This window comes from Giraffa tippelskirchi, chromosome 5 (assembly GCF_054371585.1).
Source record: "Giraffa tippelskirchi isolate mGirTip1 chromosome 5, T2T-mGirTip1v1.2.pri, whole genome shotgun sequence".
Lineage (NCBI taxonomy): Eukaryota > Metazoa > Chordata > Mammalia > Artiodactyla > Giraffidae > Giraffa > Giraffa tippelskirchi.
In genome coordinates this window covers 11359246-11384901 of record NC_137279.1, presented here as the reverse complement: position 1 = coordinate 11384901, position 25656 = coordinate 11359246, and the positions used below count along the sequence as shown (strand labels likewise).

Genomic DNA, 25656 nt, shown 5'->3' with positions numbered 1-25656 from the left:
TTTCGGAATGTTGTAGATCACCTTTTCGGCTCACTCTTTCGCCTCATTCCTTGTAGAAGCTAAGGGGGCAAGCTGAAGCTGGGCGGGAGGGAAAGAGCTTTAATGATGAAGACTGTCTGGTGTCGCCTATATGCCTAGGGGGAAAATGATTTGCAAATTGACTGTGAATGCTTGACTTCCTGGACGGAGTGGCCAACATCAGTGCCTTTCCAACCTCTGCCATGAGTTTGGAGGAGCCGAGCAGTTCCCAATTTGCCAGGGCGCCCCTTCGTGTCAGATGTACCGTGTGTTCAGAAGCATGTAGTAGAGCAATGAGCCAACTTGAAAGAGAAGAAGCTGCTGTCATCCTCAGCCCCGTGGTGCTCACACAGTTGGCTAACCCTGCGTGTGCTTCTGGGTCAAGTCACCCGCCTGTAAATGAGAGGCCAGGGTAATTAGAGGAAGACTTGGAAGACACTAATAGATGTCACAAATCCATGTGTGTGTTTTCAATTTAATTTGGAAATGGGGATGATAAAGAGAGTCTGATGAGCGAACTTAACCGTGACCTGACCTTGGATAGAGTGTGTCTGGCTCACGCTCTCGTTGAATTTCCTTTGGTTGCCTTCAAAAGACGTTCCTCAGCAGAGGACCTCAGCAGTTGGGGCGCCCAAGGTGCTTAATTTTATTTCAAAGAACTTCAGGGATGTAAATGCAAGAGAAGAACTGCTTTCCCGCTTCCCCAGTGGACACATCCAAGAGTGTGAAAACGCTGTCCTGGAGCAGATCCTGCTGTAGAAGGCACTGCTTTAAAACTGGAGGATCAGGTCCTGGCAGACTTTTTTCCCTATGTGATGGAGACTCTTTTAAGCCAGTCTCCGCCACTGGTCACTCTTGGAGTCTGAAAGTATATTTGATAGTATAGTCAGCCCTCTGTATCTGTGATTTCACATCCATGGATTCAACCAACCGTGGATCAAAATATTTTTTAAAAAATTCCAGAAAGTTCCAAAAAGCAAAGCTTGAATTTCCTTTGTACTGGCAGCTGTTTACATTATATTAGGTATTATGAGTAGCCTGAGATGATTTAAAGTATGTAGGAGGATGTGCATGGGTTATATGCAAATCCTATGCGATTTTACACAAAAGCACTGGTGGATTTTGGTATCTGAGGGGGTCCTGGAACCACTCCTCCTTGGATGTTGAAGGATGACTCTATTAGGTCTGCAGACAAAATTTACAAATGTAAATCAGAAGAGCACTGATTTGGGAGCAGCAATTTAAGCAGCCATGTCTATGTTATGAATGCACATGTGCATACACATGCTCTTGTGCACACGCACACACCATTCTTTTGCGCACACACACATACACACACCATTCTTTTGCACACACACACACACCATTCTTTTGCACATACACACCATTCTTTTGCATGCGTACACACACACACCATTCTTTTGAATAGATTCCCTATAGATCATATCTTTGCAGTTTTCTGCTACTGCCTTTTATTTGTTGAGATGTCTTTGAATTAACAAGAATTCTATAGTTGACTTCCATAGGGTGGATTTAAGAAGAAAACTATTTTGAGAAGTAAATATCATTGTAGTTTTCTTGTTTGACCATATCTTAGCAAGTGGCTTTATTATAATACTTTCTGAGTATTTGTATTTCTTTTGTGTTCTTTTCTTCTTTTACAAATGAGCATCACATATTAGACTGAAAATTAAGGAAACTCTTTCCTCCTTCGTACTTCTGTAATAACCATCCTTTCTTCTTCCTAACCAGGTATGAGACGTTCCTATTCTCATATCTGATGAAAACTGGGACTCTTTAAAAACACCCTCACCCCCACATAGACAGTAAACTCTGTATGAAGTTTCAGAGTTTCACCATGGGCTACATGAAGGCTTAGGATAGCTCTCTGGAGTTTATGAAATCAGAATCGTCTGAGCAGCATCCTTCTCCAGAGGTCTCTGTTCTCTGACCTCTAAAAGATGGTCATTGATTTCTATTTCCCTTATAATTCATCTTTAGAAAGAAGCCTCATTCTTTTCATATTACTTTGTAAAACATTATAAAACATCAGCTATTCCAAACATTTTGAAGCTAAAACAAGAACAAAAAAGGAAATTAAAATTGTCTTGGCTGCACCAACCGGAAATAGAAAATATTTTTGTTTTACCATAATCCGTATTTATTGGATATGTAGGTTGTGCTGGATCTTCTTTGCTGCTCTCAGGCTTCCTCTACCTGCGGCAGTCTGGGGGCTGCTCTTCACTGCAGTGCACAGGCTTCTCTTTGTGGCGGCTTCTCTTTCTGCAGAGCACAGGCTCAAGGTGCATGGGCTTCAGTAGTTGCAGCTTGAGGGCTCCAAAGTGAGGGCTCAGTAGTTGTGGTGTGCTAGCTTCGTTGCGGCTCGGTATGTGGAATCTTCCTGGACCAGGGATTGAACCTGTGTCTCCTGCATCAGGAGGCGGGTTCTAATCCACTGTACCACCAGGAAAGTCCCTGTTCTACTGTAATTCTTAACCCATTTTGTCTACTTTCCCCTCTTCTCCCTCTCTCATCTATCAGGTCATCTTATACATGGTGAATAAGAATAACCATCCTCATTTTTTTCAACTTTTCATATAGACAATCCAATTCTCCACCCCCTATCAGACGCCAGCCCACCTGGAGCCGGTCCTCCCTGGTATGTATGACATCTTCAGTTATCAAGTCCTCTGACCGCTGGGGCTCACGTGTCCTTCTGTGGTTGATTTTGAGGGGAGGGGTGGCCAGGGGATCATGATGAGGTGAGATCTGGTGAGGATGCTGAAGGACGTCCGTCTGTTCTGCAGATGGGGTGTGCACACCCATGGCTAGCACTTCTCTAAGTGTGACCCCAGGTTCACCCCTGGGAGTCTTATTCCAGGCTGATGAGATCTTAGTCCTTTAGCATGCGGCTTACTGTGTGTGTGTTTTTTTCCACTTGCTTTATCACTGTTTGTGATTTTTGCACATACAGTCGTGTCATCAGTTATAATCTCTGCAAATTCTTTTGTATTCACTGCCATAGACAGTTTAATAAACTAGTCAGAAAATGACTACTTGAAGGTAGAATATTTAGTGGGGAAGAAAATTAAGGTGAATTAATTTTCTAATTTTAATGTCAACAGAATTTGAGCTGAGGTACTTTTCTACCTACTGTTAGCCTTAAAAAAAAAAACACAAAAAGACTGCTCTCTTCATATGAATAAGGAAACAACTCATTGTCATGTGAATAAGGAAATAACTTATTCTAGGTTATGATTTATTTTACACAAAATCAAAGTAAACACATGACCTTTAAATGTCTATAGATGAAGAGTTCCTTTGAATTGATGGGAGAATAAAATTTTTCTTTATACATGATATGTATCCTATAGGACATCTTTAACCTGTCATTTAAAAGCAACTATTTAAGGAATTTTTTTTTTTCCTGGAAAATGTGTTCACATGAACTCTTAGAATTCTAGAGTTTGGTCATCTTATCATCACTTAATAATTCCTGAGAACCCATGTAAATACTATTAATTCTCTGTGTTAATGCAAGATCTCTCACAGAAAGTCCTTGGAGATGTAGTAGGTTGCTTTAGGCTTCTCCCCTGAAGCAGCAACGGATTTCCTCCTGGCATTGTTTTCTTTATTCTTCTCCTTTGTTGATATTATTTCCCTTTTCCCTTCCTTAGAGTCCACACGTCTTTACTAGTGAGATAAATGTTCACTTGTGTCCATAAAATACCAAAGGAAGCAGAGTGTTTCAGGGCTATCTTGTGATTTGATCGCATCCTGATTATCTGGAGAAGATGCAGAGGCTTTCCTGTTTCATTTGGATGCAGATAATCTGCCGGAAGCCAGGTTCCTGGCTTCTCCCTTTCCTCTGCCCTTTAGGATTAAACCGTGTCAGCAAGCGTTCCTTGGGATGAGTGAGAGTAAAACCAGATAACGTTGTCGCCTTTGGGTTTCCTAGCTGATAACCAGGGTTCCGGGTGGTTGTTTTTCTCTTGCTCTTCTGGCTCCTATATAGTGGCATCTAATTTGTTGTTGTCTTAGCAGATCTGGAAAGAAACAGAATAATACAGTGAAATATATAAAGAGATAGAATAAATAATACAATCCTGAAATGGTATTTGGAAGACTACTATTATTACTTCTCACTTGTATTGCTTATATACTTATGTTGGTTCATAAACAGTCACTTACTTGTAGGATTTTTCTTTTTAAAAAAATTAAAGCAAGAGAAGGCAGGGTGAGCCAACTTTGTCTTGCTGTGTATTTCTATTCTCTTGTACGAATCCTTCCCCACTGTTTTGTTTTTGTCTTTTTTTGTTGACCTGAAAACTGGCTATCCAGTCACGGAAAAAATTGAGTTGAAGTAGGTGTTACCAAAAAGAGGAAAAATGTTTTTAAACTGCTAGTCAAAGACCAGCCAAAGAGAGATTTGGGAATGTTTAGAAGAACTCATACTCTTAACTACTGTATTAGATTGGTTTCAATTCTTTATTTCTTCTCCTCTGATTCTCTTTAATTTTTGGATTTCTGGTCATTATGTCTTCTTTATTTGCTCTTTTGATACTTAAACATTATTTGCAGAAAAGGAAATAGTAGATGATGAGTTATTAACCCAGCTTCATACTGCCCAATGCTCTTCAGTCTAGGGATACTGAGAAAGTGTGACCCCTGCTGGCTTTGTGCAGTTTTTTGGCTTGATCTCAACTTCTGTCCCAAAGCAGTAACATTTAAACCAATGTCTATAAGACAAATTTAAAGATAATCAAATAGAAATATAAGAGACCATCTGGTTTGGTGGTTTACAAGCTTAAAGTGTATTTTTTAGCATTACAACTCTTTTTTTCAAACATATTTTTACTTGGAACCCCAATATCTAAATAAAATGGATAATGTTGGAAGGAGGAGACTGATTTGATTGACAGCAAGTTGAGACCTACTAAGATTAAATGACTTCCTCTAGACCACATTAGCAACTAATCATATTTCCTTTATCAGCTCCCCAAATAGCAAAACTGTCTAAGCATTTTGGTGTTTTCTCTAAGACTTTTACCCTCCTCTGCAACACGCGATTATTCAGATTGAGTGTAAATGGCCATGTTTGAGTCCCATGGTAATGAGTCTTCACTGAAGGGGTGTTATGATTTGACTGGGTTCTCTGCAAGACCTTTCCACATTTGGTTTTGCAATGGGGGAGGGTCAATAAGTGGTCTTGGGAATTGCACACTTACTGTTATGGGTCTTATTTCAGATTTTATATACGTTTGCAAGTGGGCCCAGCTTAACACTCCCCCATCCCTATTTGAGGTTGTTGTGGCAATGGGAGCTTGAGTCACAGGTACAGCTATGCCGATAGATACAAGCTTGTGGCTAAATTTAGGCGGGACCCAGTTTTGAATAGAAGGAAACAATCTTCCCCTTGACTCTCCTTATATTTTAGGTGGAACATAATAATATGCATGTTCTGAGTTATTCCTTTGAAAAATGGCACTGGGAGCTTTGCAGGGGTGTTAGAAAATAGGCTATAATGAAGTCCTTTCATGCTGATTGCAGCCTCCTTCTCACCTTGAACCAGCCTCCCCGTTCCCCGCTTTGTGTTTCTCCAGTCCGAGGCTTGGTGATGAGATGAGGGTGCAGATGCTCGGAAGAGGGAGGGCTGAGGGAGGAGGAGAGAGAATCCCTCGCATGTCTCCTTCAGGCAGGATGAGTGGTGGGGCCCGTCGTGTGCTCGGGCTGGCGCTCGTGAGCGTGTCCGTGTGGGGCCTCCCACGTGTGCTGTGTTCTCTGTTTCAGCCCCGGCAACAGCCCTACATCCTGCCTCCCATGCACGTGCAGTGTGGCGAACACTACTCGGAGACACGCACTTCTCAAGGTAACGCTGGCTTGCGGCTGTCCCTTCTTAGGGCCTGAATTTGAGTACTGGGGGTCAGTGCTGAGATTATTTTGTCTTAGGTGACAGCGATCCTTTTATTTTAACTTTGTCATGGTCTGAATGGCAGCAGTTTGGGATTTGTGAGAGTCACGGAATACCATTTACCCCTGAGAGGAAAACTTCCCCAGCGTTGCTTGCAGAGAGAGTTGGGGGAAGACAGAAGGCGAGTTCGTTTCTCCTCCTCTTCCTCCTCGAAAATGGGTTAGAGAAGAGGGTGACAGCTAAGCCCAGCGGAAGACTCTTCACCTTCCTTGCCAGGGTCAGAGAGCTTGTAACAGTGAGCCAGGTTTTCATGGTGACAGAGAACACAGGCGTCCAGAATAATTGAAAGAAACACACACGTAATCTCAGCCCCTCATTTTAGCTCTCATTTGCCGCCCCTCCCCTAGTCTCTTTCTCAGTGCACTTGTTAAACTGTTTTGTTTGTAGTCTCTCTGAACACTTCCCTGCAAAATGTATGAAAGAAAACACATTTCAATAATAATGGTCTAACGATGAGCATTTATACAGCAGTTCTTTTCCTTAAGCACTGTTCTAAGTACGTGCCCTGCATTGTCTCATTTCATCCTCAAAATAAACCTAGGAGATAGGTGCTATTGATGTCGCGATTTCCATTTGCTATAGAAACTGGGATGCAGAAAGGGTATTGGAGGAGCTTGGATATGAAAATCAGTGTCTTAACTCTGGAGCCGGTGCTCTGTGATCATTTCAGTAACTGCATCTTAGAAAACGAGTGGGATTAAACACTGGATGTTGACAGTGGGGTAAAGGATAATTCATTTCTGTGTTATCGCATGCTAGCTGTTCTCAATCTTTCTGCACTGTCAGAGTGCCAGCCTGGAAACTAAGATCATCAAGATGATGTAATTTAATAAAACACTACTTTTTATAAGCAGGCTAGCAAAAGTTACTCTGCTTCTATGGGAAGGCACCAAACCCCCTTAGAGTTGGATAAATGCAGTGTTCTCTCTCTCCTCTTTTTCCTTGCCTCTGTCATTTCATTTTGTCTGTGTTCCCACCTCTCCTCTTTAGGCAGCTGAGTATTTTCAGTCACCTTTTCTGTTTTTTAACCTTCTCTGCCTTTGAATTCCTCTATTCCGCTCATGCTTAAATCTATAGTGTACAAACGAATATATTTTGCTCACAGAAAAATGTGTTTGTAAGAGCTTGCCTCCCTTGGGTGTATGTATGTATGTGTGTGTGTGTGTTAAAGGAACACTGGATACATAGAATGGTCCTGACTTTAGAAATCTGTTTTTTATCTCTTTGTTATTGCTGTTGTTCAGTCGCTAAGTTGTGTCTGACTCTTTGTGACCCTATGGACTGTAGCATGCCTGGCCTCCCTGTCCTTCACTATCTTTTATCTCTTTAGGTACCTGTTTAAAGTATTAATAATTTTAAAGTGAAATTGACCTTGGTGATGAAACCAAGTCTAGAGGCAGATTTTAGACAGTGGCTAAAAACACTTCTGAGTCTTATTTTGCCTTCCACTGGTTGCTGATCAGAGTGAAGTAGCCATGCTTGCTGACATCCTGACTGTGTTACTTGCCTTGTGTCTTAATTGATGCTTGGCAGTTCCTTGGATACAGGGAGTTTTTCCATTGCAGTCAGGAAGATCAGCTCCAAGAACTCAAAGTTCTTCACTTCCTGGCCTAAATATCCAGTTCTGTCACTGAACCCTGCACAAGAGGGACCGGTCTCCCAGTGGGAGGACCGTTGTTGGTACCTGATTTAAAAACTCAGGCCAATCGAGAACTTAACCCAGGTGACAACAGTTCCTTGTGTACCTAGCTTCCTTTGTTTAGATTCACTTTTTCTTTATAGTGTGCTTTAAAATATTCTTTCAGTATGTTGGCATCTTGCCCAAGAAGTTGCTGGTTTTTTCAAAGGAATATGTGGATGGGATTTCCCTTTTTATGACTTCTGTGAGTTAAAAATTACCCCCATGAGTGTGAGGATGAACTCGATTGAAGCAGGATGGAGTGGAGGTTCATGGGCCTCTGTTTGACTTCTTGCAGACAGCATCTTCCATGGGAATGAAGAAGCCTTGTATTGCAACTCACACAACAGCCTGGACTTAAGCTATTTAAATGGCACCGTCACCAACGGCGGCAGCGTGTGTAGCATTCATAGCGTCAACTCCCTCAGCTGTTCCCAAAGCTTCATCCAGACTTCTCCCGTCTCCTCCAACCTCAGCATCCCTGGGAGTGACATCATGCGGGCGGACTACATCCCAAGCCACCGGCACAGTGCCATCATCGTACCATCCTACCGGCCCACGCCCGATTACGAGACGGTCATGCGGCAGATGAAGAGGGGCGTCATGCACACAGACAGCCAGAGCCAGTCCCTGCGAAACCTCAACATCATCAACACCCACGCCTACAACCAGCCGGAGGACCTGGTGTACAGCCAGCCCGAGATGCGGGAGAGGCACCCCTACACGATCCCCTATGGGCTCCAGGGGGGCTACGCGAACAAACCGGTCAGCCCATCAGACCAGCTCAACCCCACGAATACCATGGTGCCCAGCAAGCCGGGGGGACCCAGTGCCATCTCACACACGGTGAGCACCCCGGAGCTGGCCAACATGCAGCTGCAGGGCGCTCATAGCTACAACGCAGCCCACGTGCTCAAAAACTATCTCTTCCGGCCACCGCCCCCCTACCCACGGCCCCGGCCAGCCACCAGCACCCCGGACCTCGCCAGCCACCGGCACAAGTACGTCAGCGGCAGCAGCCCCGACCTGGTGACCCGCAAGGTTCAGCTGTCTGTGAAGACCTTCCAGGAGGACAGCTCCCCGGTGGTGCACCAGTCCCTCCAGGAGGTGAGCGAGCCCCTCACGGCCACCAAGCACCACAGCGCGGTGCACAAGCGTCACAGCCTGGAGGCGATGAGCAGCATGGTGAGGGGCATGGAAGCCATGACCCTAAAGTCACTCAACATCCCCATGGCCCGTCGCAACACCCTCCGGGAGCCGGGGCCCCCCGAGGAGAGCCCCAGCAGCCACGAGGTCCCCCAGCTCCCCCAGTACCACCACAAGAAGACTTTCTCTGATGCCACCATGCTGATCCACAGCAGCGAGAGTGAGGAGGAGGAGGAGGAGGCTCCCGACCCGGTGCCCCAGATCCCCGTGCTCCGGGAGAAGGTGGAGTACAGTGCCCAGCTACAGGCCGCCTTGGCCCGGATTCCAAACAAGCCCCCACCCGAGTACCCCGGGCCCCGGAAAAGCGTGAGCAACGGGGCACTGCGGCAGGACCAGGCGTGCCTGCCTCCTGCTGTGGCCCGGGCCAGGCTGCTGCGGCATGGGCCCGCCAAGGCTATCAGCGTCTCCCGGGCCGACCAGCTGGCCGTCAATGGGTCCTCTCTTGGGCCATCCATCTCGGAGCCCGACCTGACGAGCGTGAAGGAGCGGGTCAAGAAAGAGCCTGTGAAGGAGAGACCTGTGTCTGAAATGTTTTCCCTGGAGGACAGCATTATAGAAAGAGAGATGATGATTCGGGTAAGTGGCCGCCTCTCCTGGGGGCACCTTTGGAGGGACGATTAAAGGGGCTGATCCCTCCACCCCCACCACGGAGCACCCTCTCTGCTCCTTTTTGGTGATTCAGGCGCACCTCCCTCCTCTGGGCACGGAAGAAAGCTCGAGGCTTATCAGGGAACATGGGAGGATTTAAACATGTGATAGGATTTAAAAGTCACTTGCATTTTAAACAGGTAGGGTTTCATTTCACAAAACTTTGTTTTTTGCTCCTTCCATTCTCATTCATGGCTTCTCATAGGCATGCATGGGGCAAAGCGCTGTGACAGTTAGGATATTACAGGTATGTGGTATTGAGATCAGTGTCTAAGCCAGCATTTTGGTGTATATATTCAGGGTCAGATTTCCCATTGCCTGAGCTGCCCGGAACTCACCTTCTTCCATCTCCTGGTATTTTGGTTTTTTCTGGGGAAAGCAGTTTTTCCCCAGTTAGAAATTAAAAGAGCGGCCTCCCTTCAAAGCACAGCTTTCTGTGTAGATCTGGATGTCAGGATTGCTCATGAGAGTTGACCATGATGTGTCCAGTTTCATTTTCAGATCTTCTTTCAATAGAGGGTCAACACAAATCTACGAAAATTACAGTAAACTCAGAAGTGTACAGTTGAGCTTGAATTCACCATTGAGCTTACTCTATCAAGAGCTCACACGTGCATATTCATACACTCATGCACACACGTGTAACATTTGACAATGCCTAATATTAGAGATAGGTCACTCTTCTTCAGTATGTTTCCTCTGGAAGGTTAGTGATGTTGCCAGAGCAAAAGTATGCAGTAACAGTTGCACACCTGGAACAACAAAGTGAATTACATCTTACTAATGAGAAAATTGCTGGATTGTAGTTGCTACTTTACAAAATGTTTTATAATACCATTGCTACTCATCCTGGAGATGTTCACTCCCTTAAAAAAAAAAAAATCCTCTCATTATAACTACTCAAACCCAGATGGACTTCTCCTCTGCATGTACCACATCTGGGTCATAAGGTAGCCAGCGCTTCTTTTAGGAACTTCAATGCAGTTGTAACTTACATTTTGCTTTGAGAGAATTCATCACACTTTCTTCATATATGAGTCTACCCGATTCTGCAGTGGGAATCAACTTGTAAAGAACAGTAAAGAGCCAAAGTTTTAAGAAAGCCAAGTCCCTAGGTTTAGGAATCTAATCCATAGCAACGTTCCGGCTTTAGACAAACCTCAAGAACATTCTCAGCCTCACAGTTTCAGCCATCCATGGACTATTGGTAGGAATTTGGTACAGGCGTAAGTTTTTCCACTTTTCGCAAACCTGGAGGGAAATTGTGAAAGATGTGCTTGTGCCTGTGGCAAATAAAACTGTTTGGCTGGGGGATGGAATGAAGTGCGGGGGTGGGTGCCTTGGGGAGAGCTTTCCACGTTTGGGAAAAGTAATCATTGGTAGAAAGGGAGTTTCAGCACTTCTGGGCCTCAGGCCCCTTTCACACAACTCAGCGTCAAGAACTCATCAGTCCAAGCATTCAGCGTTGCTATTCCACTTGCTGACTGGCTGTTTATTGCTGCCTACATGGTTGCCTAGCCTCACTTTGATCGTATTCATCCTCTTGTTACCTGTATTAAACAAAAGCCTGTAGCTGATACTTATGGCACTGACTCCTCATACCGTGCTCCATGCGTTATCACAGAGCAAAGGCCTTTCTCACTGTTCATCCACGTGTCCTCCCATCCCATGCACTGGGTAATAGTGAAGAGCCGATTTTACCTCTTCACTAGTTCAGTAACATCGTTATCCCAGCCCCATGTCATTTTCCCTTATTTTTTTTAAAAGTGTACCTTTTTAAAAAAAAAAATTGTTTTTTGTTTCTGCGCCATGCCGCAGAGCATGTGGGATCTTAGTCCTTGACCAAGGATTAAACCGTGCCCCCCACATTTTAAGCACAAAGTCTTAACTACTGGACTGCTAGGGAAATCCCTTCCCTGATTTTTCCCCAAATCCTACATACTTGTGAGCTCAAGGGCAGCCACCCCCGGTTGTTGTCCTGACCTCAGAGTAGGACTCGGAGGGTCTTCAGTGAGCCAGGCCAGATGGTGACGTGGCCCCTGGCACTGGAGCTTGGGATGGGTTTCCATTGTCTTTCTGAAGAAACTCACCGCAGTGACCTCCCGACATCTCAGATGCCTTACTCTGGTCCCCATCATGGGTAGCTTTTGCCTGGCTTGTTAGGCAGAGCTAAGAGAAGGCTGTCAAGGCCTTCCTAGGATGAGAAAATGTCACCAAATAGGAACTGGAAGCAGACAGCTATGGTGAGAATTTGCCCTGCAGGCAACCTTCTCTCTCCCTTTCTGGAGCTGCTTGTCCCCTTGATGGATAGTTCAGGCCTGTGGTTTGGATAGCGCCTCCTGCATGGCTCGTGCTGCTGCTTTGAAGACATTTCACTGTCTGTGGTTCCCTAACTCTCAGTCAGGTACTGGGGAGAGAAAAGGGCAAGGCAGATCTTTGAATTCATTATTTTTGATTTCTGGTAATAAGCTCATAGGATAAATGAGGAGGAGCTAAGAGAAATAGTTTATCATTGGGGTTTCAGTGTCCCCTGGGTAGTAATCCTTTCCCAAGAAAGACAAGTAAGTTACTTTTTGCTTTGGGCCCAGTTGGGGTCACCTTGTGGTGCAGGTGGGAAGGAAGTAGAAGGACTGTCAGGAGGATCTGAGGACCATTTACCGAAAAAAAAAAAAAAATCATCGCTCTCTGAAAATTTTGCAGAGAAGTGAAACATTCTCAACTAAAAGAGGTAACAGCAGGCAGGGGGGAAATTCTCCCTTACAAAAACAAACTAGTAAGTAAGTAAACCAACAAAACTCCCCAAATTTAAATCCTGAATCTTCAGTCTGCCCAGGGTTGAGAAACCAGGATCATTCTTGAGAATAGAACATGTTTTGGCCCTTTCTCACTTTCTCACAGTTAATCCTCCTCTGAGATGCTCCTTTGGTTTATCTGACAGGTTAGCCCTGTCATGGGACCAAGCATCTTATTGATAGCATCACTCACAAAGGCCAGGGCTCCATTCTTCTTTTTTTTTGATATACAAAGTGTTTCCTGGTGGCTCAGGTGGTAAAGAATCCACCTGCAATGCAGGAGACCTGGGTTCGATCCCCGGGGCAGGAAGATCCCCTGGAGAAGGGAATGGCTACCCAATCCAGTATTCTTGCCTGGAGAATTCAATGAACAGAGGAGCCTGGCAGGCTACAGTCCATGGGATCAGAAAGAGTTGGACACGGCTGAATCAACACACACAACAGGTGTTCTATCCTCTACCACTACCATAGCTCCATCAAGACACTTCTCTAGGAAGTAAATTGCTAAATGACATACTGAGAAAAAAATACCTGAAGGTTTGAAAAAAACATTAAAAAAAAAAACGGAGTAAGATCACTTCTTCATCTTTGGCAACCAAAGGAACCTGCAGACTGTGGGTCAAAATTGTAAACTCTGTAAAGCTCATCTGTTTCTGCCTTATAGAGCCCCTCTGTCCTTTTGTCTTCTAAGACAAAATTATTGGATGGAAAATGCTCCTGTTTTGCCTGAAGTGAGCAACTGGAGATTGGTTCATGCCCCAGTCACCTTAGAGGAAGTGGGGAAGCACAGCTGTAGACAAAATAACAGGAGTCCAACAGTTTCAGAGTGTGCAGGTGAGGACAGAGAGGAGTCACAAAGTCATAAACAAGGGCCACGTGTGGTCTGCGTGGCCCCCCGATCGTATTCTCCCATGGTTTCGTCACAGCCAGTGGTGCCCCGCTGTGGTTACTGGGAGCCATGGCGTCCATTCCTGTGGGTCTTCTGCATAAAGCATGAAGGGTCCTGCCAGGGGCTCATCTCAGGTGGTTCCAGGCTATGGTATTAGCGAGTTTGTTAAACTACATCAGCTTTCTTTCTGGGGATAATATCCCAGGGACCCGAGAGATTCAATATAGAATTAACACCTCAGTCTTAGCCCCTCTGAGTGGGAACTTGGGAAGGAAGTTTTTTCTCTACTTCTGTGTGTATCCATCCTCTTATCAGTGGGACAGTTTTTCTGCTATATCCTTCTGCTTCTCTATATATTCATTCTACTGATTTTTGAGAGTTTGATGTTGAAACTCCAACTAAAAATCTTCAATTTTGCTACTTAAAAAAATAATTGTAATATATAGTGGAACTGTATATAACCTTGTTCTGTATTTTCCAAGTCTCCTATAAATGAGTTATCACATTTTCATAATTAAAAAAAAAAATCTAAAAAAAAGAATGCAACAGTTTTTGTAAGCTTTTTACCATTTAATCTGCATAAAAGGCCCATCATTGTGATTAGGTTTGGTCATTCATGAACCTGTTTCTCTTCTCTGTCCTGTCTTCCTTCAGTGCTCATCTTCCTAAGGTGACTCGTGTATGCTTTTTTTGTGAGCCCCGTGGCAGAGTGTATTTGTGCATTTGTGTATTTTTGTGAGCCCCGTGGCAGGGTGTATTTGTGTCGAGTCTCGTCTCCTGTTTGTTTCTTTACTCCATTTTTAAAGAAACGCTCAGGAGGCCCAGAGGAGCCGGCTTCCTCGGGCGCAGTGGGAGTGAAGGGGAAGGCTGTGTTTGAATTTGCCCTGCTAATGGTAATTGTCTGCATTCCTTGGCTGGGGAGTTATAGATTTGGGGAGATTAAAACACATTCCAGCATTCTCCTGGTATTACAAACAATGAGAACATGCCTTTTCTTGCCGCAAGAATCTAGAAAAGCAGAAGATGGCAGGCCTGGAGGTACAGAAGAGGCCACTGATGTTGGCAGCCTTGAACGGACTCTCCGTTGCTCGGGGCTCAGGGCGGGAGGAGAGTCGCATCGATGCCACCCGAGTTCCCATGGACGAGAGGGTAAGTGCTGGGCTCCTCAAACGCGTGACTCATTCTCTGTGGTCTTAAGATTCTAACGCTCTCTCCTCGCCCAGGCACGCCAGCACGAAGGTGTGTTTGACGAATTCATTCGTCAACTTGAAGAATTAGCGCCACCTGGGTTGTGCTGTATGAGACTGATCCTTGCCAATAGCTCTTGTTTCTTCGTCAGGTTGGTTCAGTGATGACACCTAAAGACACCAGCCTGGCCTCCTGTCAGTGTGGCCTCAGTCAACCCACTTTTCTCTGGGCCCGTTTCCTTGTTTTGCAGAGTGAAGAGGTTGAGCCCTTGCCCTAGTGCTCCATTTCTGTGATTTTTGTGAACAAGTACCCTTTATTAGGGAGTAATTATTTTACCCAAGCACTTAGAGAATTCTTTAATATGCTGGCCCCTTGCTAGGAGCTTCCCAGGTGGCGCTAGTGGTAAAGAATCTGCCTGCCAATGCAGGAGATGCTAGAGACAGCAGGTTTGATCCCCGGGTGGGGAAGATCCCCTGGAGTAGGAAGAGGCAACCCACTCCATTATTCATGCCTGGAAAAATCCCCGGATGGAGGATCCTGATGGGCTACAGTGCATGGGACCACAAAGAGTCAGACGTGACTGAGCACATCCTTGGCTATAGACTATGACTGATATGTAATTGTTAGGGTAATGCAATTGTGAGAACTTTGGTTTTGAAAAGCAAAGAAAGTTGCATGGTAGTGTTTCAGAGGTGAACAAACATGGTCCTTTAGTCCCTGAAATTGCTGTCATGTTAAAAAACAGGTTGTGTAAATGTAATAGAGTGCCAATAAGATTAGGGTTTTAGGTTTTACCAGCATATATGAAGTGTTAGCATGCTTTGAGAGCCAGGAGTGTCTTACTTTTTTTTTTGGCCGTACCACATGGCATTGTCCCTGACCAGGCTCAAAAACTGTGACCCCTGCATTTGAAGCATAGAGTTTTAACCTCTGGACCACCAGGGAAGTTCCTAGAAGGGTCTTTAGAGGGACCATGTAACCCAATTAATACCATGTTATTGTAATTAGTATTTTGGCCATGGGAAAAATAAAAGAAGGGGTGTCTAATTTGCATGACTAGAGAACTGTGGACCAGCATCACCTTAAAGTTTAGCTAAAAACAAATACATAAGTGGAGAAAAGGATTTTTTGGATAACAGGTTTAAAAATCTCCTTATCACTAGAACTTGAAACAGTGGGTGGCTCAGCGGTAAAGAATCCTCCTGCTGACTCAGGTGGGTTGAATCCCTGGGTTGGGAAGATCCCCTGAAGAAGGAAATGGCAGCTCACTCCAGTATTCTTGCCTGGGAAATCCCGTGGACAGAGGAGCTTGGCGGGCTACCGTCCATGGGGCCACAAAGAGTTGGACATGACTGAGCAACAGAGCATGCATACACGTTAATAACAAAAGACTAATTTTGAATTTCAGCTGTTGCCTAGTCTGGCAGATCTATGCTGTTTAAGGTATGAGAGGGCTTCCCTGGTGGCTCAGATGGTAAAGTGTCTGCCTGCACTGGGGAAGACCTGGGTTCAATCCCCGGGTTGGGAAGATCCCCTGGAGAAGGAAATGGCAACCCACTCCAGTATTCTTGCCTGGAAAATTCCATGGACGGAGGAGCCTGGTAGGCTACAGTCCTTGGGTTTGCAAAGAGTTGGACACGACTGAGCAGCTTCGCTTTCTTTCTAAGGTATGCTGCTGCTGCTGAGTCACGTCAGTCGTGTCCGACTCTGTGCGACCCCATAGACGGCAGCCCACCAGGTTCCGCTGTCCCTGGGATTCTCCAGGCAAGAACACCAGAGTGGGTTGCCATTTCCTCCTCCAGTGCATGAAAGTGAAAAGTGAAAGTGAAGTCGCTCAGTCGTGTCCGACTCTTAGCGACCCCATGGACTGCAGCCTACCAGGCTCCTCCGTCCATGGGATTTTCCAGGCAAGAGTACTGGAGTGGGGAGAGGAGGAAATTGGTTATTGGACAAGAGAAACTTGCTATATGGTGAATGAATGAGACCGAATAATCAAGTTTTGATTGTCCATCTTGAAACTACTGATTAACACTCTTGCTGTAAATATTTTGAGAAATCTGGTGGTTTTTGTCAGTGTTTGGATCAGATCATTCAAAGAGCTTAGGATCACCTTCTCTTGCAGTTCAGAACCCTGAAGAAGAAGCTTGAAGAGGGAATGGTGTTCACAGAATACGAGCAAATTCCAAAGAAAAAGGCAAATGGCATTTTCAGCACAGCGGCTCTGCCAGAAAATGCTGAGCGCAGCCGAATCCGCGAGGTTGTTCCCTATGAGGAGAACCGCGTAGAGCTAATACCAACCAAAGAAAATAACACAGGCTACATTAACGCCTCCCACATCAAGGTAAGAAGGGGGGTGTGTTGGGAAGGCCGGTCGAAGATTGCTGGGTTAACGGTAAAAATGCAGGGAGGAGAAAATAGACAGGCTGCCACTGCACCACTTGGCTGGTCCCCAAACCCCGAGGGAGTGTTTTTGAACTCATGGAGTTTTTCTTAGTCAACTCTAAGGCCCTGCCTAACGCTGCAGAGAGAAGGAAGCCCAGTGGCCTCAGGGAAAACCTCAGGTCAGCTGTTTCTGAATCTTGATCATATTGGAGGATTTAACTTTTTCTTGTCTCTGTAAGTAGTAACTTTTCAGAAAACTCACAGATAAAGCTGAGGATTGTCCCTTTCAATTTGTAATTTGCAGGCGATGGAGGCTGTGGAAGTTACAGGCACTGTATTTCTGTTACTGGAGTTTTTATGATGTTCAAGAGTAACAGGGAGTTGTCATTTCTCTCTTGTGACACTGGTTATGCATTTTATAGCTGAAGTCCCAAATTTGTATGATATTCACAAGAGTGGACTAATTTAACCATCAACCATAATGGTGACATTGATAATGAATTTTGCAAGGTTTGCCACGTTATTCAATGTATTTGAGTCATTAAATTTTTGTTGACTAGTTCAAATACTCCAAATCTTCATATCTCAGTATTTCATAGACTTTAAAGTTAGTCAACTTAGCTTTACTTCAGTTAGAATTTAGAGTTATAGATGATACGTATGTGCATGCAAACAAGTTTTCCCTAAATAGCTTAATTTCACCAGGGCCCCTAATGACAGAGCATATTTGTTTAGAATATTACCATTTGCCCTGACCTCCAAACTAGGGGAATTATTTGTATACTAATGTGAATTGTATCCGTATAACTGTTACAGCTGTTACAGAATGTTTTTCAACAATACAAGGTTCACATTAGTAGTCTGTTGTGGTCAATAACCTTAGAAACCTATCTCTGGCATTATTTCCTTTCTTCATTGAATTTTTCAACTGTAGCCACATCATAGGTAGGTTCCTTTGAGCCTCTAAAATACAGCCAGTTGTTGGCCTGTGTATCAGTTCAAACAGTTTTGATGCAGAATGTGGAAAGTGTACCATTGCTGGTATAGTGTTTTTGTTCACTGAGCATAGATAACCACATATTTTTCTATTGGAATATAATTGCTTTATGATGTTGTGTTTCTGCTGTACAACATTGCGAATCAGCCATATGTGTACATGTATCCCCTCCCTCCTGACCCTCCCTTCCACTCTCCCATTCCACTCTTCTAGGTCATCACAGAGTTTTTTTTTTAAATGTCAGAAAGTCCTGTCCAAAGGAATAGGATGGCATAACTCTCATGGATCATAATTGTGTATTTTACTCGTATTTTTGAGAGTGAGAACTCTCAAAACAATAATAATACAATAAAAAACAATAAATAAACTAAAACAATAAAAACAATAAGCCTCATAGAACTCTGAAGGAAACTGACAGTGGTGAGTTTCCTAGGCTGAATTTAGATAATGAAACAGTGACCGAAAAAATGGACTCAAACAAAGATGTGGATCGCACAGCTGCTTCTTGCTGGAGTATTTGTGAAAATCTTCCACAGCTGTAATATGCTATCTTCTTTTGGCCAAATTGCCTCTCCCGTTTTCCATCTACTCTCTGGAAAAAGCTGTCAGTCTGCATGGGCTGTGCCCATCGGGCACTGTTAACAGAAATGTGCCTTCCTCTATATTCTCCGAGGCCCACATTTCATCTTGTGGATCTGGGTTAGACATGGGTGCGTTTAATAGACCCAGAGAGCTTGCGAGAACTTGTCCTTGTGTTTTTGGAATAGAGTTGTATATCTTGCCAGTGTTTCCTCCCTGGATTCCAAGCAGCCGTTAACACAGAACAGAGATTTATTTGCTCCAGAGGTGAAATCACATCTGTGAAACCTACCTCAGTAGCATTGGCGGTTGTGTTTTTAATGCAGCTTTTAATACCCTCCTGTCAATACTTGGGAATATGCTGAAAGGCCCCAGGCTGCAGCATGCTCTGGAAGTATTTATGGCTCCTATATGTTGGGTGCCAGAGAGGATAATGTTTAAAAGCATGATTCCACAGATAAGCCAAATTCCTAGCCAGCCAGCAAATACATGAGTGTCATCTCCCACCAGTACTCAGAAAATGGATTTTGCTTGCCAGCTTTGACCTAGACATGTCTTGTGTAACAAGATAATAACTGACATGGTTTTTGTTTGAATCAAGTTAGTATATAGTTTCATAAAACAAATGCGAGAAAAAGTTCCGAGCAGTGATCACTCCATTACCCCTAAAGCTATCTTGAGATCCACACCAGTGAATGTGTAAGGAAGCCTGACTTGGCAATATCAAGGCACAGGAATGAAGAGATACCCAGAAAAAGTCCCTCCAAAGGCCCCCGTTTCCCCCTGCTAGCATCACCTCCCACACTTGGGGCATACCTTTTTATTGATGAGTCTCTGCTGCTGATATTTATAGCTGCAGAATTATCCTCCCAATGTGGGCTTTAAAAATATTCACAACCTAAAAGTTGAGAGTTATGCTTTATTTGGTGGGGATTTTTCAGGATTTAAAGCCCAGGAGACACCATCTCAAGTGAACCTGAGAATTGCTCCCCAGAGGTGAGAGGAGGAACCAGGTTATATAGAAGTTTTGGAACAAATGGCAGGTAGTCTGAACATCAGAAGATTATTGTTAATTAAAGAAAACCAAATAACCCAAGTTAAGGAATTTCTCACTTTTCTGTGTATGGGAAGATGCAAGAGTCTGGGCTCATTGAAATCCTTTGCTATGCACTTCAGCTATCTGGGGCCAATATCCTCTTTTTACCACCTGAGCTCCTTGGGGGCTCACCATGGGGAGTGGCTGCAGTCTGATGGCTGCTAGAGGGCAGGTGGTCTTTCCTTCCTGGGTCCTCTCAGGGCTCACCAGCTCACCATCCATGCTGGTGGTGACTGTGATGTCCTTTGTTTACTGATTTGGCAGGAAATACTGCATTTCTCACTAAGGTCACCCTGAGCTGTGTAGGGTAATGATTTTGTTATCCAAAATCATCTCAGGAATCCAGAGTTCAGTTGGATGCCATGATACTGCACAAGGGGAAGGTGGTGATGAAATATCATGTACTGTTGGCTTCTGTGCATTCATAACACCTTGACTGTATGTGGTATAGAGCAGTGGGTACAATAGAGGTTTACACTTCCTATCAGGGCAGTGGTAGAAGGACATTGTTATTCCAAAGGGTTGTTATTCCACGGTAGACTTTTCTATTATTTAAAAAGATGCCACAGAGTACTGTTCCTCAGACCGTGGTCCACAGTATGGTAGTGGGGTATGAAACCAATTTAGTAAGAAAGATTGTGTGGGTTTTATTTTTTTGCTTGTTTTTTTCATGGATAGACTATAAAAAGGAGAAAAGAATGGCAGTTATCAATACATTGCATATTGGAAACACAACTATTATGTCTGTAAAAATTGTTAGATTATGCACATATATATTCATATAATATTATACATGTGGATATATATGTGTGTGTGTGTGTGTGTGTGTTTAATATGCACTGATTTGTACATAATTACTGTGGGTTGAAGACCAAAACCCATGAGGTATATTTGGATAAGCTTGAGTGGCATAATGTTTTCATGTGAACCTGTGTCACTAGCCACACCTGGTCTCAGGGCTATTGATAATGACACTAACACATTTGATCTAAAAATGTTATCCAAGGTTTTCAGGTGGCTGCAAAAGGACCTGCAGTCAGCATGGAATTCTGTCCTGGATTTGGGGTTCATTCACTGATGCTTCCCTTGGCTTCCAGGTGGTGGTCGGTGGGGCAGAATGGCACTACATCGCCACTCAGGGGCCCCTGCCACACACTTGCCACGACTTCTGGCAGATGGTGTGGGAGCAGGGAGTGAACGTGATCGCCATGGTCACTGCAGAGGAGGTAAGGGGAATGGGCACACCGCCATCTGTCCCCGGGGAGGGAGTGCCCAGCGGATGAGCTTTGTGTTGGTGACTCCACTGCCCTGTCCTCCTTCTGGCATCGTTTCTCTGCAAATCCTTTTCTCTCTGACGTGCCTCTCTTTTCTCTCCTTATTTCCATATAGGTTTGTTTTGTTTTCCAAAGATAATTTATTGTTATGTCCCATTTTGATCCAGCTTTTAACTCTTCCTTGAATCACCCTGTACTAAAAGCAAACAAACAAACAAAAAAGAAGCAGACTTCAGTGCAGCCAGCTCACTTTTGTTTTGCCAAACAAAGCAATGGTCTTTCCAGTGGAGTCTGAGAACTTTGGGGGAGCTCCGAGTAACTCGGCGTATATTCCCAAACCCGGGCATGGCAGCTCGCAGGCTCTCCTGTTTATCAGCTGAAAAGAGACCAGAAGCTGTTATTTCTGTAGAGGAGGCCTCTATTCTTTGGGGAGAGAGAAAAAAAACTTTTTCTTCCTTGCCAAGTCAAACATAGTTTTTCCATTGTAACTGAAGAAGTCTGTGGTGTTGCCAAAACTGGCATATACCCCCAGTCCATCTAGCAATTCACTCAGAGCCTGTTGTCTTTGGAGAAAGATGTTTTGTGTTTCTTCTCTTGTCACAGTCTAAAAAAAAATTTTTTTAACCACTTCCTTTGGTTCCCTCCATTAAATTTTACCTTATGTTTTGAAGTCATTTAAGGGTCAGGCTTCATCTGGGTGTTTGGGTTTTTTTTTTTAACCATGTATCACATACTTCCCTGGTGGTTCAAACGGTAAAGAATCTGCCTGCCGTGTGGGAGACCTGGGTTCGATTCCTGGGTTGGGAAGATCCCCCAGAGGGAGGTCATGGCAATCCACTCCAGTATTCTTACCTGGAGAATCCCATGGACAGAGGAGCCTCGCGGGCTACAGTTCATGGGGTCGCAAAGAGTTGTACATGACTGAGTGACTAAGCACATCACACCGTGGTATCGTATACCCATTTCCTACCAAGTTTTAAAGGGTAGGAAACAGAAAGAAGTGAAAAACACTTCATATTCCTTTTATTGACTCTTCTGAGCAGATGCTTTCCAGAACAGCCCATTAGAAGGTAGTGATGAAAGGACTTTGGGCCCTTTCAGGCCAGCTGTATTTCTCTAGGCTGACCTTCTGTCCCATCTGGGAGTAAATGCTCCTTAAAGTCTCTAGTTTTATCACCCTATTGAATTACATCCCTAGAAGGGATTCATTCCATTGAAAACGGTGTATTTGCCCTCTGTGCTGACCCCAGGGAGGGACAATGTAGTAAACACAGCAGGTATGATCCTTGTCTCCAGGGAGCTTACATCCTAGTGGGATTTACCATAGAAAGTGAACCAATAAAGTCAGCCCAGATAGTGGTGAGTGCTGTGAAACCAGTAATGGGCTGGAGGGTGACTGCGGGACTACTTTAGGTTAGACAGCAGCCCAGGGCCCTCCAAGGAGGCTGCATTTGAGCCGAAACTTGAGTGACAGGAAGCCTTAGGAACAAAGGCCAGTGATCTGTGAAGCCGCCAGAGGCTTACAGTCTCTTGAAATCTATAATCGATGTAGGTTGTTGTTGCTGAGTCGTGCTGGACTCTTTGCAACGCCATGGACTGTAGCCCACCAGGTTCCTCTGTCCATGGGGTTTCCCAGGCAAGAATACCGGAGCAGGTTGCCATTTCCTTCTCCAAGCTGATGTAGGTACTCAACCAGTTATGTAAAGGCCTCCAATAAATCCTCTTTCACAGGATGGTTCAATAAAAGAGGCAGATGTGCTTCAAATTTAAGACTCAATTCAACCAAAAGAGTCAGGGCAGGACTACTTGAGTCCCTGAAGATGTGTTGCTTTGTGAGCACACCAGCCACCACTTGCGGCTCACTCCCCCTGCCCTGTACGCTGGGCTTCTCGCCTCTCTCTCCACCCGCTTTTCTGCCCTAGGTACCCTTCTTTATTTTTATTTTTAAAATTTTTAATTAAAAAAATTTTTTTTGACCACACCATGTGTCATGAAGGATCTTAGTTCCTGGACCAGGGATCAAACCTGTGCCTGCTGCATTGAAAGCAGCAAGTCTTAACCACTGGACCACGAGGAAAGTCTCCTGGGTCCCCTTCTAAGCCACCACGTCATCTACCCCCGCTTCTACCCCTGTGATGTCAAAATTCTACAGAACTTTAAAACAGACCCTGTTTTTGTAAACGGCTGAGAATGCATATCCCCAGAAAAGATTTTAAAGTTAAGAGAGAGCAAAAGCGGGTAGAGCCAGTTTTCCCCTCTGCTTCAGTTGCAATGGAACTAAAACAAATGAATCAGGCTGGGGAAAAAAAAAAAAGGAGATTGACAGCAGATGATAGAGACAGTGTCACTGGTTGGTGGAGGTAACAGAGAGTAGTACCCGGGGTCAAGCATATGAAATGAGAAGCGTGACCTAGAATGGGAGCTTCCCAGGAGGCACTAGTGGTAAAGAAGCTGCCTGCCAGTACAGGAGACAAAAGAGACCTGGGTTTGATCCCTGGGTCAGGAAGATCCCCTGGAGAAGGGCATGGCAACCCACTCCAGTATTCTTGCCTGGAGAATCCCATGGACAGAGGAGCCTGGCGGGCATGACTGAAGTGGCTTAGCATGCATGACTTAGAATGATTGCTGAGATCTCTCACTCCTCTGCTTAAGGTCACTTCATCACCTTCAGATGGCTTCCCACTGTCCATGGTGTGAAATCCCTACTCCCTACCATGGACCACAAGGCCTTTCTAACTAACCTCTTCTCTGCCATCCACACTGAAGACCTTCATGCACTTCTCATAGTACCTAGCTTGTTCCCATCTCTGGCTCATCCTTACTGTGGCTCTTCTCTCTAACATTCAACTGCAGCCTGGTTGGGAATCTTTACATTTTTCCATTGATACAACTGCATGGTAAATCTTATTACTGGCCTTAGCTAAAATGTATGAAATCTACTCTGTGGGAAACAGTGCATGATGTTACTGAGTCAGTGACTTAGAAGCCATTCAGGTTTTCTGCGGTCCTCAGATTTTAAAACTAAGAGGATAAGAGCTTCCCTTGACTCCTGTCCAATTTTGCTTCTCTGTGTGATTCAGGAAGGCGGACGAACCAAGAGCCACCGATACTGGCCCAAACTGGGTTCCAAGCACAGCTCAGCCACCTATGGCAAGTTCAAGGTCACCACAAAGTTCCGAACAGATTCCGGTTGCTATGCAACCACAGGCTTGAAGGTCAAGCACCTTCTGTCCGGGCAGGAAAGGACAGTGTGGCATTTGCAATATACCGACTGGCCAGACCACGGCTGCCCAGAGGATGTCCAAGGATTTTTGTGTAAGTTTTGGCTTCCCAGTCAGAGTTTTACCAACAGCATATATGGTCTTATCAGTTGGAGGTGAAATGAAAAGAGAGGATACTTTCTCTTAGGTGGTGAAAGTACTGTAACATTGAAGTATATAGTACTTTATATAGTATGTGTAGAACAGAGAAGATTAATACTTACATTCTCTTTACCATTGATGCAGTGAGCTAAATATGGTAAACTAACTGGTTCTACCTTGATTTAGACCTTTAATGCCTATTCTGATACACATCGCATCCTTGAACCTTGGAAACGTGCTAAATAAAATAAACCAAATAGAAAAGGACAAATGCTATGTGATTCCACTTATGTTGAGTTACCCAGAATAGGCAACTTCAAAGAGATTACCAGGATCTAGGGGGAAGGGGAATAGGAAGTTATAGTTTGATAGATACAAAGTTTCTGTTTGGGACCACAAAAAAGTTCTGTAAGTGGATAGTGGTGATGTTTGCAGAACATTGTGACTATACTTACTGTCACTGTATACTTAATGTTATGTACTTTTAGAATGATTAAAATGGTACATTTTATGTTATGCATTAAATATGTTTTACCACAATAAAAAACACAGAGCAATAAAGTAAAGAAAAAAAAGACGTTAAAAATTTCTCAGGAAGATTTATATCTCAGAAGCCCTGCATTTCCTACAGCAGTAAATCCCCGTCAGTAGTTTCTCATACCTATGATTAAAGATAGGTGGCTGACTATGAAGATAGATAGACCCTTATTGAAATAAACCTGGAGTGTTTGAAACTGTCATTTTCAAATTCACTCATTTGTATATATTTTTCAAGTTACGGTCATCTTAGAAACTAATTTTTCCAGATTGTATGCAGTAGCTATTTGAAAGGCCAACAACCTGGCGTGTGTCCACCACGTGCCAGACACTGAATCAGGCTCTTAGCACACGGAGGTGAAACAGTCTTTGTTTTAAAGGCTGTCTCAGTCTTCTGATGAAGGCAGGCCAGTGATCACAGTCCTGGGTGAGATCTGATGCTTCCAGTGCTAGCTGTAGCACCCTCTTTCCTTTCCACAGACGTCCCTAAACATCCTACACTTGTGGGAAACCCCACTGCTTCCTCACCCAGCTCGGAAGGAGGCCTGGGGATGCCCTGCAGATTATTGATTATATACCTGCTAAGTTGTTGATTCACCAGCTGGCAGAGGAACTGTGACCACCACAAAGGGAGGATGTTGAATGTCAAAACCTTGATTTTCATTTTGATAACTTATTTAGAATAGAAGGAGTGGGGAAGAGAAGCGAGAATAAGTTTTCCAAAACCTAAAAGTACCATTACAAGTCCAACTAGAAAGACTCTGGTGCAGGTATTTCATTTCCCATTAATGTGCTGATGGCTCTTAAGGAGTTGGACACTGAAAGTAAGAAAGATGATTGGACTCAGAGGACCTAAAACAAGATCTAGAGTGGGTTAGTGGTTTGCCTGAGGCCCGACAGTTACCTATAGCTCAGAATATTAATAAGGAGCATGGTGACCTCTGCAGAAGTTTCTTTCTTCGTAACAGTGTGCTTTTTATTCTTTTTTGGTAATCTTTTACTAATTGCTGTTAGAAGCAAGACTTAGAAATTGGAAGCA

General features: G+C 44.3%; 1 protein-coding gene across 14 annotated transcripts in view; it reads left to right on the top strand.

The window, feature by feature from the left end:
- Window positions 1-25656, top strand: part of PTPN14 (protein tyrosine phosphatase non-receptor type 14) — a 193678-nt gene that overhangs the window by 148670 nt on the left and 19352 nt on the right. For all 14 annotated transcript variants that reach the window (XM_081491310.1, XM_081491309.1, XM_081491299.1 and 11 more), the window contains 7 exons: window positions 2620-2677; window positions 5809-5887; window positions 7966-9449; window positions 14208-14351; window positions 16513-16731; window positions 20542-20670; window positions 23799-24033. In XM_081491310.1, the coding sequence (XP_081347436.1) occupies window positions 2620-2677; window positions 5809-5887; window positions 7966-9449; window positions 14208-14351; window positions 16513-16731; window positions 20542-20670; window positions 23799-24033 (2348 nt within the window). The remainder of the gene's footprint in view (window positions 1-2619; window positions 2678-5808; window positions 5888-7965; window positions 9450-14207; window positions 14352-16512; window positions 16732-20541; window positions 20671-23798; window positions 24034-25656) is intronic.